Raw genomic sequence first — 18930 nt, 5'->3', positions numbered from 1 at the left:
AACAATCTTTGCACTCTGGCAACTTTTCAATTCAACTGAGCTTACAGAAAAAATAAGCAAAGGGGAAACATGACCAATTTAACTCCAAAATGACACGAGGTTATAAAATACCTTGCATATTTTGTACAAGGAGTCCTGTCCATCTCCCCCGGTATCCTTAAAGTAATCATGAGCTGGGAACGTGCGATTGATGTCCCGAGTGATTGCGCTGTCCTGGGGAGACTCCTGTTAAAACAAGAACATGAGAGAAAAATCTGTATGTTAAAAGGGATGTCGTTTAAAAATCAGCATAAATTACAGTGTGCTATCAATGTATGCTGTGCACGTCGCTCAATACAGACTGGGGTAGACAGCCTGCAGCCCAACCACCTCAGGTCACAATCTGGTAACCTAAGCAGGTCTGGGCATGGTCAGCACTTAGCTAGGAGACTGCCAAGGAAAATACAATGAAGTGCTACAGGATGTGGTGGTGAGTCAGTAGACAAAAAATCTACCCTTTCAGTCTGTACGGAACCCAACTGCCACTACACAAATTCTACTTCCTCTAAGGTAAACTGAGGGTGCCAGTCAAACAATCTTTGGTCATTGTAGTCTGCCACGCTAAAATTCACCCCCAGTTTAGACTGGAGAGGTCATTTTTCACTTCCCCCCCAAATGCCAAGACACAATAAGGGTGAAAATAGACAGGAAACAGGACCCAAGGCTGAGCAGGACATGACTTCACAAAAAAGACAAGCCCTACTCTACTGGCTGCATACAAGAAGCATCACATCATGGCTCAGGGAGGTGGCAGTGCTGTGTGTATCTGGCTCTGGTACAACCACCTTTATAACACTGTGTGCAGGAGATAGAGCGAGGCTACAAACAGCAGGAGTAGCTGGAAGTGAAGAAATCCAGTCTGAGAAAGGAACTGATCCTACTTGAGACGGCCCTGAACAAAACCACCCTGGAAAAGGAGGTGCCTGAGATCGAGAAGGTGGAAGTGGCAGAGGCTCTTTCCAAGATCTGTGTTTGCACCAAGAACAGCATTAAAGGCTCTTGGGGTAGGGAAAGAAGGGCCAGGTAGTACAATGGGGTCAGAAAGGGCTATTGAACTTGCTGATATCAGTATGACACAGGGTGACACTTGCCTTGTAAGAGGAACCGGGGCCAGTGCACCTGCATCCCATCAACTAACCCAGGTTAGGCTTCAAAAAGAGGGCACCTGAGGGGATGGGAAGCAGGAGGCCCAGTGAGTCAGAGGTCGGAAGCTGCAGGAAGCAGTCAGAGCCTAAAATGTAAAGGGTGAGCTGAGGAGCTGTTTTAAGTTTGGACCAAAAAAAAAAAAATCTGCCTAAGAGAGACTGACGGTGCGCCAGCAAATCAACAGGAAGTGGGGAGAAGCCGTGGAAACGCTATGCTAACACCACTCATTTTTCCATCTCATGTGTATAGATCTACTTCAAACTCACCCCCCTCAGGAGACCTAGACTCAGAAAGCTGTCCCCTCTAGCCTCTCATCTGAGGGGGCTGTAGTAGCTGGCAAACAAAACTAAGCTTCACAACTGCTTCATCAGGCAGCAGATGCTGTACCCTTTGTCCAGCAATTAAAGCACAAGGGCAGAAGGCAGGATTCCTGCATTCTGCTGCCTCTCATATTGACACTATTGTCTTATTATTTCCTTGTGCTGCTCCTGTCTGTCAGCCTGTATCCACCTTGTGTCTCTTGTTTTACACTTAATAATACACGCTTTGGGAGCAAGGGCCATCTCTTTGTTCTGTGTTTGCACAGTGTCTAGCACAATGGAGTCCTGGTCCACGACTAGGGCTCCTAGGCCCTACAGAAATACAAACAACAATTGTGGGCATTTCAATACCAGAAAAATATCAACAACTTGGATGGAATTCAGGAAGAGCAACAAACATGACAAAAGGACTCTCCGAATTAATCTGAGGAAGTACACAGGGAATATGTATAGCCTGGCTAAACGTCAAGCAAGCGAGTATGTGACCACTGGGGGGTACACGGAATCAGTATTTGAAGAGTATCACCAGCTAGAAAGAGAACGAATTTAACAAAGTGTAAGACTAGGAGTAATGGGCTAAAACTAAAGGGAAAACTTGATGAACATCAGGAAGTTTTTTTCCTAGTAGTGTAATCTATTAAACTGTAACTATCCTTGTAAAAGACTGGCAGTGACTGCCTGAAACACCCCACTCTGTTACCAAGTGTTGATCTTGCTGGTAAAGAGTTAGGAGGATTTTGCTCACCCCCAGAGGCTGGTGACTTGTTACCTCACCTGACTTTAAGGGAGGTGGAGGGGATGTCTGGGGAGAGAGGATCTAGGATGTGCACTGAACAGGCCTGAGGGAGGAATCATAGGAGCAGCCAAGCCTGGGAGAAGGTGTGATCTGACCTGTGTAAATGTATTATTTATTAATAAAGCCTAGCACCAGAAAGGGGTGACTGTATTCTACATACTGGTTCAGCATTCCTTATAGAACAGATTGGGAGTGGCACCTGCACATACTCCCTAACTGTAGCTGTCAGTGTTCCCAAGGGCAGACAGCTGAATTTCTTGAGTTGTTTTGCTCGCTTTCTCTGCCACCTCATTCTGCAAACCATTCCTACTGTAAAAGCTCAATACAGAGCAAAGAGCACTGAAAAGAAAGCTGAATATGCTTGGCAAACAGGGAAGCCATACAAAAATATACTTTGGTTTTTATGGATTGGTAAATAGGGTACTTTATTGAAGGAGTCATTAGAAATGGCTCAACTTACATATGCCTTGCTTTGTACAGAAAGTGGCAGTAAAACATTTTTTTGAAAGAAACATGCATGGAAGATAAGAGGGCAGGTGGAGAATGAGGTTGGAAGCACAGTGGGTTGAAGATAATTCTTGGCTCCCTCAGATCAGAAAAATGGGAAGCTTTTCTTGCAATAGACACCAATGCCTTTTAAGGCCAATTAGCTAGTGCTTTGTGGATGGACTAAACAGTAAAACCAACGAGGAGTCCTTGTGGCACTGTAGAGACTAACAAATTTATTTGGGCATAAGCTTTCATGGGATATAACCACTTAATCAGATGTGAAGTGGGCTATATCCCACGAAAGCTTATGCCCAAATAAATTTGTTAGTCTCGAACATGCCACAAGGACTCCTCATTGTTTTTACTGATACAGACTAACACGGCTACCCCTCTGAAACCTGTAAACAGTAGTAGTACCCAGAAGCTGAATGCATTCTCTCAGCAGAACCATGTGAACCTACACCGCTATTAGACAATGAGACACTCACTTGAGCTCGCTTCAAAATGCTTTACATTGCATAATAGCTAACAGCAGTTTTATTCCCTCTTTTGAATCTGTACTTGTGATTCTCTCACTGATTTGTGATGTTTCCTAAAGGGAATTCCAAAATCTTTGTTTGATCTGAACTTTGGTTTAAATGTAGGAAGGCTGCTAATTCTGCCCAGTTTGTCTCTTTCTGAGTAGATATGCTATATTTTGTGAGTTTCTCTTACTGATATTATTAGTTCAATCAGATAAAGGATCAAAATCTTCTAAATATGTACCAGTTTTTAAAAATATAACAGCTTACATCAGTAGTCACATTTGTTCACCCTCAGTCTTGTATACTACTTTATTGCTCTGTAATCCCATTGAAACAAGAAGGATGCCATGAAGTCCACTGAGCTCAGTGCAGCACACAGTAGTAAAGATCAGCAGTGCAATTGTTAAAGGAAGTTAGATATAGACCAGTGGTTCTCAGATTTTTATACTGGTGACCCCTTTCACACAGCAAGCCTCTGAGTGCCACCTCCCTTATCAATTAAACACTTTTAAAATATATTTAACCCCATTATAAATGCTGGAGGCAAAGCAGGGTTTGGGGTGGAGGCTGACAGCTCGCAACCCCCCCATGTAATAACCTCATGACCCCCCGTTTCAGAACCCGATATAGACAAAAGGACCAACAGGTTCATTCAATCTCACATGATAACTAGCATGTCATAAGCCTGTAGACACCCTCTCCAAAATAGAAACAAGTGTGCTAAAAATGTCACAGTAAGAGTCTGAATTGCAATCAGAGGCAAAGGGGTTAGGCTAATGGTGCCATATGTAAGTCTTCTCCAGAGGAGAGCACATTCTCCATTCCCAGGTTTTTATATGGGCCTTCATCACATGGTATCTTAGCACCTGTTGGAGATAGTCATGTCCTAGCATTTATTTAGCTGAATATCATGATTAGTATCATCACCAAAATGCATGAGAATAAACATGTTCTTATTCTTAGTTGATCTCCATTTGACTATATAAATTGTTTCATTTCAGTAATGGAACAAGGGCCTTCCTAGGTGGCTAATGAGATCAGATTTCCTCACTGGTAGATGAATTCAAAGGCCTCTTTTCAGATGATCATTAGGCTACTGAAAGCATCACATGCTACTGTGTCAATGACGGAGGTGCAATTAAAAGGTTATGTCCCCTTTACATCCAAGTTATGGACGTTTGCTCCACGTCAAGGCTGCAGCATGAGGGCAAGATGTAGCGTGGAACCACAAGGGAAGAGAGCTTGTTTCCAAACAGGATATTTTTAAAACAAATCACCTTTTTTGCTAGACACAAACAAACAACCCAACAACAGGAGGCTCTTCTAAACACGTGAAACCTCAAGCGTTCTACAAAAGTGACAACACTTATACATGAGGCCATGCTGCCAGCCCTGCCTAGAATACATTAATGTATACTTTCACTTGATCTTTTGCTCTGGAAAATCCCCTTGATAACAAATGGGGACAAAAATTCTCATTCCATATTTAATCCTCGCTTGTGATTTTAATCCAAGTTTAACACTCTTCTCTGTGGCTTGTCACAACCACTTCATTATAAAGGCAATTAAACTATTATTAGTATCAAGTTTTTGGATTGTCTTGCAAATGATCTGCGTACCATACATCGCTGCAATTCTGTAATAATTTAATGTGTCTAAAGAGTCTATCACATCATTAGGAAAACAGAAGCAATCATAATGCAACACTAAAGAATTTTAGCATACGAATAAGCCTTTTAAGTTAATGAAGGCAACTAAGGAGGGTATTTATTGCCTTTAATTAGTAGATGAGGTAACCAGAGAAATGTATTGCTTACATTTAAGCACATGAGTAACTTTATTCATGCAAGTAATCCCAATGACTTGACTCATGTGCTTACCTGTTTGCATCACTGAGATATAATAGAGTAGCCTGCTTTTTAAGGGAAAAAAAGAAGCAACTTACATTAAAAAAAATTATCTATTCTGGTATCAAAGAGGTCACAGAGGTCCTAAGTATTAAGTACCTTGTCCTGTTGCAGAGACAGAGCAGTGAGGTAGTGAAAGTAAGGCTAAATTCAAAAGGAACAAATCTCCCATTTAAGCCACACATTTAATAGTAATTGCAAAGGCACCTATTTAGAAATCATAAATACATCTTTCAGGCAATCGTTTCCACCCCTGTCAAAAAAGTGGGATTGGACATTGAGTAGGTCTCTTCCTGGCTTTGCATGACTCTTCATCCCTCAGCTCCTTATGTTTTGGTGCAATTCTTCAAGTATCACTAAAGCTGATTCCTGCTGCTAGAACAGATTGGGGAGAGAAAAATATACGGAAGTGATAAAGCTTTAAAAATGTTTTTTCAAAACACAGCTTTGAAAACTAACCCTTAGTACAAACTGTTGCAACTCAAGCATTGTGTAACCTTTCCTTTACTACTATTTTTATACCTTGCTGTGAGAATTGGCTCACTGGGCAATTTCTCATGCTTTCAGGGGACTGGGAACTGAAGGAAGCCCTTCTGAGTACACACCCTTCACAAACCGGGATTGAAAAAATAGAAAGCTAAGAATGACAGGAAGAAAAAGAAAGTAATAGAGTGGAAAACTGCCATGAGAACTGGAGCAAGTATTGTAAAGATTAGAATTCCCATACCAGCTCATTGCACTGACTAACAAGGAGGAAAGTTTGGAAGTTGGAACAAATCAGTCTCTTTTTTAAACAGTTTTTTAGAATTTTTTCCCCCTGAACAGATAGTGAAATACCACCAGTATGGATGATTTGTCAGTTTTTTAAAAAAAGCAAAATAATAAACAATGAAAACCAGTTTTCAAGCTAGTAAATTCAAAATTATCTATTGCAGATAAATATAACATGCTGGCTCCAGCATTAACTGGACTGTACATAATGTCTTACATCCTTGTGCGACCTTTTCCCCCAAATGTAACATATCTGCCAAAATGTTCATCGGGCTGGGCATGTCCTGCATTTGCACAGCCATCTTTGTGCAGTTACAGTCCTGACCAGTGTTCCAGAGATTGAGGCAGGTGCAACCTGAAACACTTTTGCTACAATGCAGGACTTCGGGCTGCCATGCAGAGAACGCAGGACACTGACAGGTTGTCTCTCTCCTCATGTTGCTGATCTTGCATAACTCAGTAGGCCCAATGTACCCCTCCCAACCTTGATACAGGGACTTAAGGAACATAAAAGGAGAGAGGCAGAGAATTAATGCAAGGAGAAGGAAGGTGATGCCAAAGGATGAAATGGACACCCCTCACAAGGGTAGAGAAAGTCAGGGAGAAGGTGGCCAGTAGGACTTGAAAGAAGCCTGCGGCCAAACCCTGAACCCAGGGAGCCACTGCGTGCCACTCCAAGGCGGCAATTACAGGTACAAAGGTGGGAGGGAAAGCTGGAAAAGGCCCTTTAAGGGAAAATGGGATCTTTGGGTGTCATGGAAGCGCTATGTCCAGCACCAAAATTCTGGAGGCTTCTCTGAACTCTAAACATTTTGAGGTTCTCTCAGGACTGCTTCAAAGGCATTTGAAAGACATGACAAATTTTATGTTTGTTTGTTTTTTGAGGCAGGGCAGTCATTAAGAGTCGCATTAAAAATAAACTTTATCAGAATGTGCACAAAGCCCTCTGGTGGCCCCCTATGCCTCCAACTTATTTGGAAAAATATCCATCCCTGGAGAACTTTCTGAGACAGATGGGGGGGGGGGGGGGTAGAGAAGAGACGGGGACGGACAACTTTTGACATCACAAGAAGGTTGAAGGAGAAACAAAGGTAGGTACAAAATAAACAATAAATAGCATCCAGAAGCACACAGGCTTTAAAGACGATAATGCATTCCTTTTAACAGACTGGTGAGACCCAACCAATGCAAACATTTTTCATTTGCTAGTAAAGAAACTTATATATATGATAGTTTTCAGACTACAAGAATGCAAACTACAGAACCTTTTTTTTTTTTTTTTGGCTTTTAACTTTATTTCAGATCCTGAAAGCTCATTCACTTGTAAATTATCTTACATACTCATTACACCAGGGATTCAACTTGCAGAATAATATGAAAGTTTTACCAAAGCAAAACACTTCAGAGGCTAAAGCACAAAAAGCTCATAAATGCCAAACGAGGTAAGCATAGGGTAGAGACTGTAATCTACATTAATTTTTGCACATTTTAAAATGTACTTTTTATATCTGTAATTCCAGATACTATGTTTAAGATTATTTTTCTTAAGAGTTTAATAAAAAGCTGTCTCTATGGCTAGTATTCAAGCGCTAGAGGAGTCTGCAGCCTACTTGCACATCATTGGCTGCTCTTTCTGCTACTTGGTGAAAATGTTTATTTAAATTATTTTTGTCCTGGGAACTGCTTTTTGAAAAAGGTCTGATCCTAAGAGCACCACTTATGACTGGGCAAGACAAACAGTCAAGGAGTTAGTACAAACAGTCAACACACAGACAGTGCAGGTGGTCAGAGCTTAAGTAAAAGGGTGCAAGAGGTGTCAGCAGCACACAGAACTGTTTTATTAGCACAGAAGTATCAGTGATGTCAGCAACTGAGCAACTTGACAGCGCATAGATCCCTGCTCAAATAAACGTGGCAACAAATATACTGAATACTCCCACAATCTACAATACTACCCCCAGAAAGGCATGATGAGCAAAGTGAACGCACAGGATAAATTGGAAGTGTCAGGAGGAAGCGCCTATCATATTGTAACCATTTGCAAAGGTTAGATATTTTTGTTTAAATCAGGCAAAACATGAAGTTCTTATATGCCTGCCCAGAACAGTACACTTATTCCTATCAAGAGACTCCTCCATCAGCTCTGTGAGAACTTCATGTACCTTAAGGACCAACAAGCACCTGTTCTCTCTTAAATTTGTAATGCTTTGGTCCAAAAATTGTGAACAATAGCTGTCCCATCATTTCATGATGTCTTGGAATACTTCAGGTTTAATTTATAAAGTGATAAAGGGAAGGACTTCAAATGATTTTCAATATAATAAAGCTCAGACAACTTTCTGGTTTTGTAAAATCTGGAATTTTCTGCTAATATAGATCTCCAGATATCCAACTTTGCACCGCATGGAAAGTTTTCATAGCTCGTTTTTCTTCAGAAAAAACATTTAAACTAAAGGTAAAATAAAATTTGTTTCAAAGCTGTAAGTGTAACAATTCAATATGCAGCACATATCCAAAATAATTTACTTAATCTTAGAGTGAATATTAAAATGGTAATTGTAGTATATTGTTGAATATTTTATATGTTGCACATTCTGGGTATCCCATCTTCTGTTCACCTCGTTTGTATTTACATTTAATTAAACACAATCGCTCGGTGGAAAAGGATGCAGCATTAGAAATAGTGTCATTTCACTTATCATGGGATTTGTCCCAGAAAAGTGTTGGGAAGGGAGAGAATATTGAGACTATTTTAAAATTACATTTTTATATTGTGCAAACAGTTTATCAAAACATCTTTAAAAGAAAAAGGTGTTCTACAATATTAGCCTCAGCTATAATTTAAATGCAGCAGGCAAGTGCAAAAACATCACAGAATTTTGTGGAAACCTAATGTTCGTGATAGGTTATCTTGTTTTTCATTCATTCCCTTAAGTTCCATTCATGTTTGCATACCAAAAAAAAAGGTTAGGTGCTATTTACATTAGAAATTCCTTTTTATTTCTGTGTCAAAACTATCAAGTCCATCAGAGCCTGAGTTTACCTCTGGAAGTGACTGTCCAAAGTCAGGCTAAGAACTTCTGGCTACTTACCAGTTGCTACGAATTACAAGAAGTTATTTTTCTTAAACAAGAATTCTATATGGACTATATATATGGATTCCCTTGGTTCTCATTGCCATCATAACAAAGCCATACCTTACACTATTACTTCCCACAGAGGTGCAACTGCTTTTACAAAGATTTTGTAACACAATTCATGAAAAAGATTATGATGGAAGTATGAGGGTGTAAAGCAAAGATCCAAAGCAATCAATGGGATTTTAATATGGTATTCAGACTCTGCACTGAACATGTGGCATGTAGTTGGAATGCACATGCAACATGTAAGAAAGAAGTCACTTTCATACCAAGTTCCAGCCTTTTAAAAATGAGTGAAATAGAGTTATTAGCAGAAACGCTGGTAGACTAGTGACTTCAATACTATTATGTGCCACTGGTAAGGTAAGCTATTTTGGATTGACCTACACATTTTAAACATGCCAGCATACTAAACATTTCTGTGTTAATATAAAATAGTTGTTCATTGTTAGCAGGATGCCCTGTTAAACTACTGCCAGATTTATCCTGTAGTGCCCAAATTCAGTGACACTCCCAGGATTCTTTTCTATACATTAAATTCTAACTTTTCATTGTCTTTGATGGTAAGCATATTTCCTAGATTTGTCTTGGACCAAACCCTACATTTTTAGTAAGAAAAATTACACCTGTTGTTGACATCTTAGTGACTAGTATAAATCTCAGCTTTCACAGCTAATATTTGCTAATGAGAAATATTATGTTCAGACACAGCATACAAGGATTATTTGGTACTATCATTTGCTAAACACATTTGCAGAACAAATATTCTTTTTCACACATTTCACTGACTATTTACTATAAGTTGATTGAGACTAATTAAGAATGGGTGGCCAGCTGCAATTTGATACAATAATTCAGTGATATTACATATTTTCCACCCAAATATGGCAATATAGTAGTACAATTCTAAAAATAAAAGTGAATCCCTTGTGGTAGCCAGCCCTTTTGCAGTGTTCATTTCCTTTTAGGGCTCAAGTTTCCCACAGGAAAATTATAAAGAGGAGTTTGGCAAAAATGTCATACATCACGAGTGGATAAAAGTATAAACACAAATTGCTTGGTCAAGGTTTTCTTGCCTTGGTCAAGTACACACAAACTAGTCTCTCTGTGAGGCATTAAAGACAGGAGGAAAAACATCCACCAGGCAAGAGAAGAGAAACACACATACCAGCACAGAGTCACATATAAAGTCACCCGAGACAAAAGTGAAACCATGTGAAGTGTAATTTATTTTTTAAATTTATTTTATGAGCTATTCAGACCTTTTAAATAAAGTGTGCAAGTGCATTTAAGAATAAAAACTACACTCTTAACAAGGCTCTGTTAAAGAGATCAAGAAATTCTGAAGCAAAAAACCTTCCTGTGAAACCATACATACAACTTCTGGCTAAAACATCTGATTGACAAACAGGCTATTGAGTTCTGAATGTCCTTTTGGAAGAGAAGGAATACCTTGTCACAATACCTCCTTTAAAACTACCTTGTACATGTGATTATATTTTGCACCAAACCTAGGATCTCTTCAAAGAACAGTATTATACAAGTTAGATTTCAGGTAAACAGTAAGGTTATTTCATATTGTTAATACATGATCTGTATATTTAGAGGGCAATCCTAGGCTGCCATGTCAGTAGTTTGAAATGCTTTAATAGCCCTTACATTGTAATATGCATCAAGATTACATTAATCAAAAACAAACAGCAAACAAAAATGTAATCCAGTGGAACAATGATTGAAATGTCTGCAGTTTTCTCAGGAAGGAAAATGTTGGTAATGGATCCTCCAAGTGTTCTGAGAATTCTCTAAAAACAATATCAACATACTTAAAATTACATGTCCTACTACAGCTCCACACTTTATATTAGCGCTTTGGTTTCCTTCTGTGTTATGTTTCTTTCTTAAAAAACCAAACCCACAGCAAACATGCACTGATAAAAAAAGTTAACAGGCTAAGAGATGCTTTACAGTGCTGCCGCACAGAGCATCTCAAAGGGAAAGATACGTTTGTTTCTGAGTTCTCTCAGTAGCAGATAACAAAATTCACTTTTGGAAATAAATAAGGAATTAGGAGCAAGTATTTTACATGCTTCAGTTTATTCTATTCCCATTTAATATTTGAAAATATTTGTACTATTTTAAAATCAGTAATATTTGTAGCTTTGCCTAAAATCTTAAGATTTCCAATTATTAGCCTTAGTTGAAAAGTCAGCTACAGAAATCCTGACTGAAATAATAGGTTAAAGTACTCTTAGTATTTTTTTTAAGTAGTTTCAACTTGGCACAAAAATCTATATCTATATTTTTAGAATCACAACAACAGATCTTCAGCTGTCTCCTTAGATACCGTTTCGGCACACAAAATGGGACAAATCCAGGGACAGATTAAGAATCATAGAATCTCAGGGTTGGAAGGGACCTCAGGAGGTCATCTAGTCCAACCCCCTGCTCAAAGCAGGGCCAAACCCAACTAAATCATCCCAGCCAGGGCTTTGTCAAGCCTGACCTTAAAAACCTCTAAGGATGGAGATTCCATCACCTCCCTAGGTAACCCATTCCAGTTCTAAAATGAATGAAAGAGACAGGGTTGAAACTAAGGCTGTGTCTACACTAACGAGCTTGCAGCTGCGCCGCTGTAAGATCGCTCATGTAGGCATTCTATGCCGATGGGGGAGAGCTCTCTCATCGACATCATAAAACCACCTCAACGAGCGGTGGTAGCTCTCCCGCCGACATTGTGCTGTGCACACCACCACTTATGCTGGCAAAATGTATGTTGCTCAGGATGGTGTTTTTTTCACACCCCTCAGTGGAATAAGTTTTACCAGCATTAAGTGGTAGTGTAGACATGGCCTAATACCTTTACACTGCATCACAATCAAAACACTGCACCTTAGAAAAGTCTCAAACACAGGGATTGGACTGATCCCAAAGTTCACCTTTGTGTTTTCCCCCTCAATGTCTAAACTGCATTGGGTTTTGGGTTTTTTTCACGTCAGGGCTCTCTTTTCCCCCCTCCCTTGTATGTTAAATATTTTCCAGCACCTAAAAAAGTATGCAAAACGCTTTACAAATACGTTTAATCTATTCTTGGCTTCGCTCTTGACACTTCAAAAAGAAAGTGCCAATTGTGACAGCTTTTGTGAGGTGAACACCCGTCCACTGGGAACCGGATTCGGACCCAAAGGAAATTCCACATGAAGCCACTAAGCAGATACCAGATGGCAATCCTCCACAGAATATATTAAAGTTGCCTTGCCCACTACTATCCTGAAGGAAGGAGATAGGTAAACCAAGAGGCCTTTAAAATAATCCTTTATCTACTGTATTTTGCTCAGCAAAGCAACCTGAATGGGCATACATGAGAAGTCATTCATGCTTGTGGTTTAACAGTATATGAAAAATCCATGTTTAAGTTACTTTTAAAATTTCTGAACTCATGCAGCAAGAAAACATCACTGATATTAAGACCTGGAGGGAAGCCCAAGATCAGAAACTGCAAACTGTTTTCCATCCTGCTGCATTCACCGAGAATAAGAAGGATGAATACTCGATGTTTACCCATAGAGTTAAGATGGAAGCTGAATTTCAAAGGTAATACATGAAGAGCAACTTATCAGCCCAGCAACTTGCAGAATGCTGTGTTGTACAGCATTCCTTTTCAATATGGAATTCTGGAATGACAATATACATATACGCTGCAAATCTTTCCAGGTAGACCAAAATTGAGGCTGAAGACAACACTGCTTCCTGTTATCTGAAAGGACCAACTGTGCCATTACTTTCAGTGAGCCCACCTAAAATTCTTAAGTGGTGCAGCATTTTATCTTCAAGGAATACAATATCCCAGCAAATGGGCAAGATCAGGAAAATAAATGTTTCTTAGATGCCTAGCTTGCTCAGAATATGAATCTATGTATTTTTTCTTTCCCTGTGCATTAGACAATTTTTTTCTTGACAACTGCTATGGAAAACATTGTAACGTGTGTTTTAACAAAATACTTTTAATAGTGTGCAATGAAAATATCTATTAATTTTTCACATTGTAGTACTTTCACAACCTTATGAAATTAGCAATTTTAAAGTCAGCTAAAGATCAAAGACTTCCATTATATTCAAACAAAAGATTTCACAAAGAAAAATCACTAGCACTATATACTAAAGCCACTCTAGCAGAATGTTTGTTTATACTTCCCCTGATTAATCTCTTTATATTCTTGCCAACATTTTAAAGATTTGGTCTTCCATTAATCTAATTACTTATTTTCATGGATCCATTAAAAAGCTGAAAACCCCAAAGAAAACTTTTGTTTTCCATTCTGGTAAAAGTAGTGACTTATTTTGATTAAGCATATGTTTTCTTTTTGTATCATGTGAAACTTGCAATATTTAAGAATAACTAGTATGTGTATGCATATATCTGTACATATTCATCTCATCTTTACATGGGCTTTACATTATATGCACTTATCTAGCCCATTCCATCTAAGTATATCAAATATTCATTGAATTGCCTCCATTTCCTTCTGAATTGGAACTATCATCTTCATCTCACAAATGGGTAAAAAAACAACAACCACCACCCAGAAGTGAAAGAACCCAGGAGTTCAGATTCCCTTCCCCAACTTTAACCACTGAACCACACTGCCACATCATACCAAATAGGCACCTTAATGAAAATGAAAGAATGAGATGCACTATAACACAGTTAATGATCAGTATATTCAAATATTCTGTTGAATCAAAATCTAGGATTTTAAGTTTGATATGACGAGACGCATCTCTTTGGAATTTCAAAAAGTTATTTAAAAGAGCAAAAACTATCAATTTTTTTTTAAGCGTTGACCAGCATGAATACTAGAAATTGAAAATTGAATAAAGCTAATAGGTCAGATCAGTGCAAGACAGTTTCCTATCAATGTCCCTTTGCAAGTCACAGATCCCTGTTGCAGCTTCCTAGACCTGCTGAGTTTGTCATCTGTTTAGTACTCCTGACATTGCTCTTCAAATTCTCAAACCAAGACAGTGAAACTCTAACAAAGCATCTGGTCTAAATTGATTCTCTAGATATTTAGTCACTTAAATTAGCAAACAGATTAATAAAGTGCCCCAGGCTGAGGCACCAAGTTAGATCTGGTTGCAAGTACACAACTGATTATAATTTTAATGTTTTCATTCAATTTTAAAGCTCAAGAGGTTTAATATTTGATTAAATATTGATTATATGGCCAAATTAACAGATACCTTGAATATGCATCTGCAGAAATGTTTCTATTGGCCACTATCATTGAACAAACAATAATGCAGATGTGGGCCACAACTTAAACATAAATTAAGTAACACTTTACCCTCAACCAATACAGACTAAGTCCCCTAGGGGTTGGGGGGGGGCGAGAAAGGAGGGGGAAGCATTTATTTCCTTCTATCAAAAGAATTCAAAACTGAACTGGGAATCTGTCAAGTCAAAAGGAACAAGCAACGTTCTATACGAGAGATGGCCTCAAATCATATAGACGAAGAAGTAAGAGAAGAAGTGAAAAAAAATCACCAATATGAGCCAAGTCCTGGTATAAGCTACTTCCCATGCCGCTAGCTGACAAAGGTTTGCTCATCACAGAAAACATAACAGATTAGCTGAGAACAGAAGTGCTAGATCTATCTAGGGTCTTATACAACCCCCCCTTTGCCCCAATGAGCATAGTAACTGAACACGTCACAATCATTAATTAATTACCTCCCTTTTATTGGGGCACGGACAGGTCACCCAGTACCAGGAAATTAACATAGATCTCCTGAGCTCCTTTCCAGTGTCTTAACTACAAGTCCATCCTTCCAAGTCACACCAGAGGGGTTTCACAGTTCAGAATTTTACATAGGAAGCGCATAGACACTAAAACACACATATAAGCGAAGCGCAAACTAACAGAGGAGAAGGATGTTCCAAACTGCATGGGAAGGGATGGCATTTAGGGAGTGGAGTACAGAGGGGTGGAAAAGGAAACTGGCTTGCTATTTAGGATTTGACTGTGGCTGGATTTTGTTCAGAAGTGAGCTGACTGGGGTCTGCAAACTGCATGCGTGCAGGACACCCACAGCTTCTGGATGGGCATCTTTGTAATGTCATAAATCCAAAATGAAAAGGATTTTCATTCAAGCTTACAAGAATAACCGTATGGTATACAAGACAAATTCTACAGCGGAAAGAACTTTCCTGTTATTCTCCCCACTCCAAATGAACTATTTCGTGGCACTGATGTAACTGCGTATTTTATATCCATTCTGGCACAATATACCTTTCCAGTAATTACTTAATTGTAACACATTTTATTTTGCTAGCTGGTCATGTCTTTTAGTTTCTTTAAGTCTTTCTGCATACATGTGTATAGACAATAGGTTTTAAATTCAGACAGCTTTCAACGCACAAAACAATCATACAGACATAATTTCAGCACCATCCTTCATTTGCCCACCTGCTGACACGGAGGTCTCTCCAAAATGGTCACTGTGAAGTGCTAGCACAGAGCACAAACACGGGGGCACCGTAATTTATGCATCTGTGGTGTTACTGAAGCTCATGCTTAAAAAGGGGATTATGTGAGCATTAATATTTTTACCCATGAAGGCTAAGCTAAGGGAAACTGGATCTCATGCAATAGGAGGATAGTACGTAAGAGTCAGGAAACACTCCCTCTCTACACTTATAAAGTTTGCGGAGGGGTTGCAAGTGCTTTGGAGGATAGGATTAAAATTCAAAATGATCTGGGGAAACTGGAGAAATGGTCAGAAGATAATAGGATGAAAATTCAATAAGGACAAATGCAAAGTACTCCACTTAGGAAGGAACAATCAGTTGCATACATACAAAGTGAGAAATGACTGCCTAGGAAGGAGTACTGTGGAAGGGATCTGGAGGTCATAGTGGATCACAAGCTAAATATGAGTCAACAGTGTAACGCTGTTACAAAAAACGCAAACATCCTTCTGGGATGTATTAGCAGGAGTATTGTAAGCAGGACACAAGAATTCTTCTGCTCTACTCCGCGCTGCTTAGGCCTCAACTGCAGTAGGTGTGTCCAGTTCTGGGTGCCACATTTCAGGAAAGATGTGGACAACTTGGATAAAGTCCAGAGAAGAGCAACAAAAACGATTAAAGGTCTAGAAAAACATAAGGGAAGATTGAAAAAAATTGGGTTTGTTTAGTCTGGAGAAGACATGGCAGAGGGGACACGGTAACAGTTTTCAAGTACATAAAAAGTTGTTACAAGAAGGAGGGGAAAAAGTTATTCTCCTTAACCTCTGAGGATAGGACAAGAAGCAATGGTCTTAAATTGCAGAAACAGCGGTTTAGGTTGGACATTAGGAAAAACTTCCTAATTATCAGGATGGTTATGCACTGGAATAAATTGCCTAGGGAGGTTGTGGAATCTCCATCAACAGAGATTTTTAAGAGCATGTTAGACAAACACCTGTCAGGGATGGTCTAGATAATACTTAGTCCTGCCATGAGTGCAGGGGACTGGACTAGGTGACCTCTCAAGATCCCTTCCAGTCGTATGATTCTATGTACAGCACTGCACAACTGGTTAGGCGCACTATGGGGGATTTTCACTTTCTTCTAAAGGACGAAGTATTGTTCTTATTGGAGGCAGCCTATGAAACTTGATGATACAGCAATCTGATCAGCTATAACTAAGGCTGAGGAGCTATAACCTGTGCTCAGTCAAACCTAATTTAAATCACCTAACATTGATACAAAGAACTGGAGAATCTCTGAAGTGAATACCAGACCGTAGCACACGATTGGCTTGTCTGAGGTCATTTATAAGAAACAGTAGAGCCTGGAACCTATATCCAACCATATGAAGATTGTTCCCTAGAGACCTGCTGGATTTCTGGAGACACACTGTTCATTGATGTGTATGGAAAGGTAGTGCAGTGTACAGGTTGGGAGCCACAGACATACCGAGCGAGTGGGAGCAGACATTAATTCTATACTAAAAACACAAAGGTAGAGTTTCTGCTCTTCTCTAGTATGCACATTGCTCTGCCTCTAAACTGCAGTTTACTGGGGAAAGGGTTTGCAGAAGATCTTCGTTTCACAAAGTTGCCTAAGAAAGGAAGATTCCTACTCATCTCCCGGTTTCTAATATTACAAACAGTGATGGCCTTTACAATCTCTTGTACTTCAGCAGAAGTGGGGTTCATAATTTTTCATATGGCACAGGGTTTAGCTATTTAAATCAAGCCAGTTTGATTTTTTTTTTAATTTACAATCAGGTTGAGGTTTTGTAAAACTAATTTGAAAATGTGTTATTGCCATTTTAGATCAAAATTTATATTTAACTAAATTATAAGTGCTGTTTTTTATTTTAAAGGCCACTACTGTAGTGTAGTTTACTGAATTTTGGAAAACTGTTTAGTGTGAAAAACAAACTATTGAAAATTAAGCCCTGAACCTGCAAACACCTAACCTGGTACGTAATTTTACTCACATAAACAGCCCCATGGATCTCAATGCAATCTATGCACATGCATATATGTTTTCAGCATCAGGGTCTAAAAGTTTAATAAAAACTTCTTGGTGACAAAGTCTTTGTAATTCCAAAACAAAATGGCTTTGGGGTTAACAATAATTAATTCAGACTTTCAATACATTAAACAAAACTATTAACTTTTAGAGACACCGGCCAAATTTTTCAAAAATGAAAGCTTAAAGCTTATCTCAAACCCAAACAGTTTCCTGAGGGCTGGATTCTCAAAAGCACTTTAGTAACTTCGGAGCACCAGTCCCACTGACTTCAAACTGCAAACTCTGATGGTGGAGTACTGCTTGGTTGAAGCACTTCAGCTTTTCTTGACTTGTGGAAGTTCAATGTATCGGATAGTGTGGCTGTCTGCAAATACAGCAAGGGATATTTGCTTATCAATGTTGGGTACTGAGGTTGGTGGTGTTCTCACAGGAAGGATGTTAGTCGGGGCCCTGTATTTGTCATTTTCTGAGTAGATGAACATCTTACCTGTGAAACTCTTTACTATTTAAAAAAAGGGGGGGTGGGAGGAGGGAGAGAAGAAAAAAATGATAATGCCATGGTTAGGGTCTGGGAGTTGGGAGACCCAGGTTCAATTCTTTGCTCCTCCAGTTTGACATTAGGTGGATCACTTATTTTCTCTATGTCTCAATTCTCCATCTGTAAAATGGATAATTTCCCTTTCTCACAAAGGTGGTGTGAGGATATTAAAGATTGTGAGGTGTTCAGATACTACAGTAATGGAAGCCAAGTACCCAAGGAAGGTATAAGTCTGAAATTCTACTAACAATTAGGACCCTAAAGTACAAAACATGCACTAGTAAATTAAGACTATAAAATGGGGCGTGAAGAAATACCAATGTGTAAATGCAGAATTTGATAGCACAAAGCTATCATCCTCTTTTTACCTCACCTAGAAAGGAACTCCATGTTAACAAAATTGTCACTGGATTTGAATTAGAAAATTAACAATTTGCGCATTTGCTCCCTTTAAAACTATTTTAAAATAGCAATACACTACAACCTCAACCGCCAATCATTTTTAAGTCTTTTCTTTTTCAGTATGAGAATATTGGATGAGTTACATAAATTATGTCACTTTCTGAAAAGCTATGCATGTGAAAATCCTTCCCCCTGGGACTCAAAGATGCCAAGTGAGTTCCATCCAGTAATTAAACAAGTTATAAACCCTCACCCAGATGGATCTGAAAACAAGTTGGCTAACCTAATAAAAAATAGAATTTATAGTCCCGGATACAAATTTGAAATTAAA

The 18930-nt window shown here is 39.0% G+C and overlaps 1 protein-coding gene across 1 annotated transcript in view; it reads right to left on the bottom strand.

Moving 5' to 3' along the window:
* The window catches only part of RABGAP1 (RAB GTPase activating protein 1), a 120581-nt gene that overhangs the window by 33923 nt on the left and 67728 nt on the right, over positions 1-18930 (bottom strand). Inside the window, exon 14 of the mRNA XM_044992392.1 lies at positions 112-225. Within this exon, the coding sequence (XP_044848327.1) occupies positions 112-225 (114 nt within the window). The remainder of the gene's footprint in view (positions 1-111; positions 226-18930) is intronic.

This window comes from Mauremys mutica, chromosome 18 (assembly GCF_020497125.1).
Source record: "Mauremys mutica isolate MM-2020 ecotype Southern chromosome 18, ASM2049712v1, whole genome shotgun sequence".
In the NCBI taxonomy this organism is placed as follows: domain Eukaryota; kingdom Metazoa; phylum Chordata; order Testudines; family Geoemydidae; genus Mauremys; species Mauremys mutica.
The sequence above is the reverse complement of the archived record's forward strand: the minus strand, read 5'-3'. Positions and strand labels throughout refer to the sequence as shown.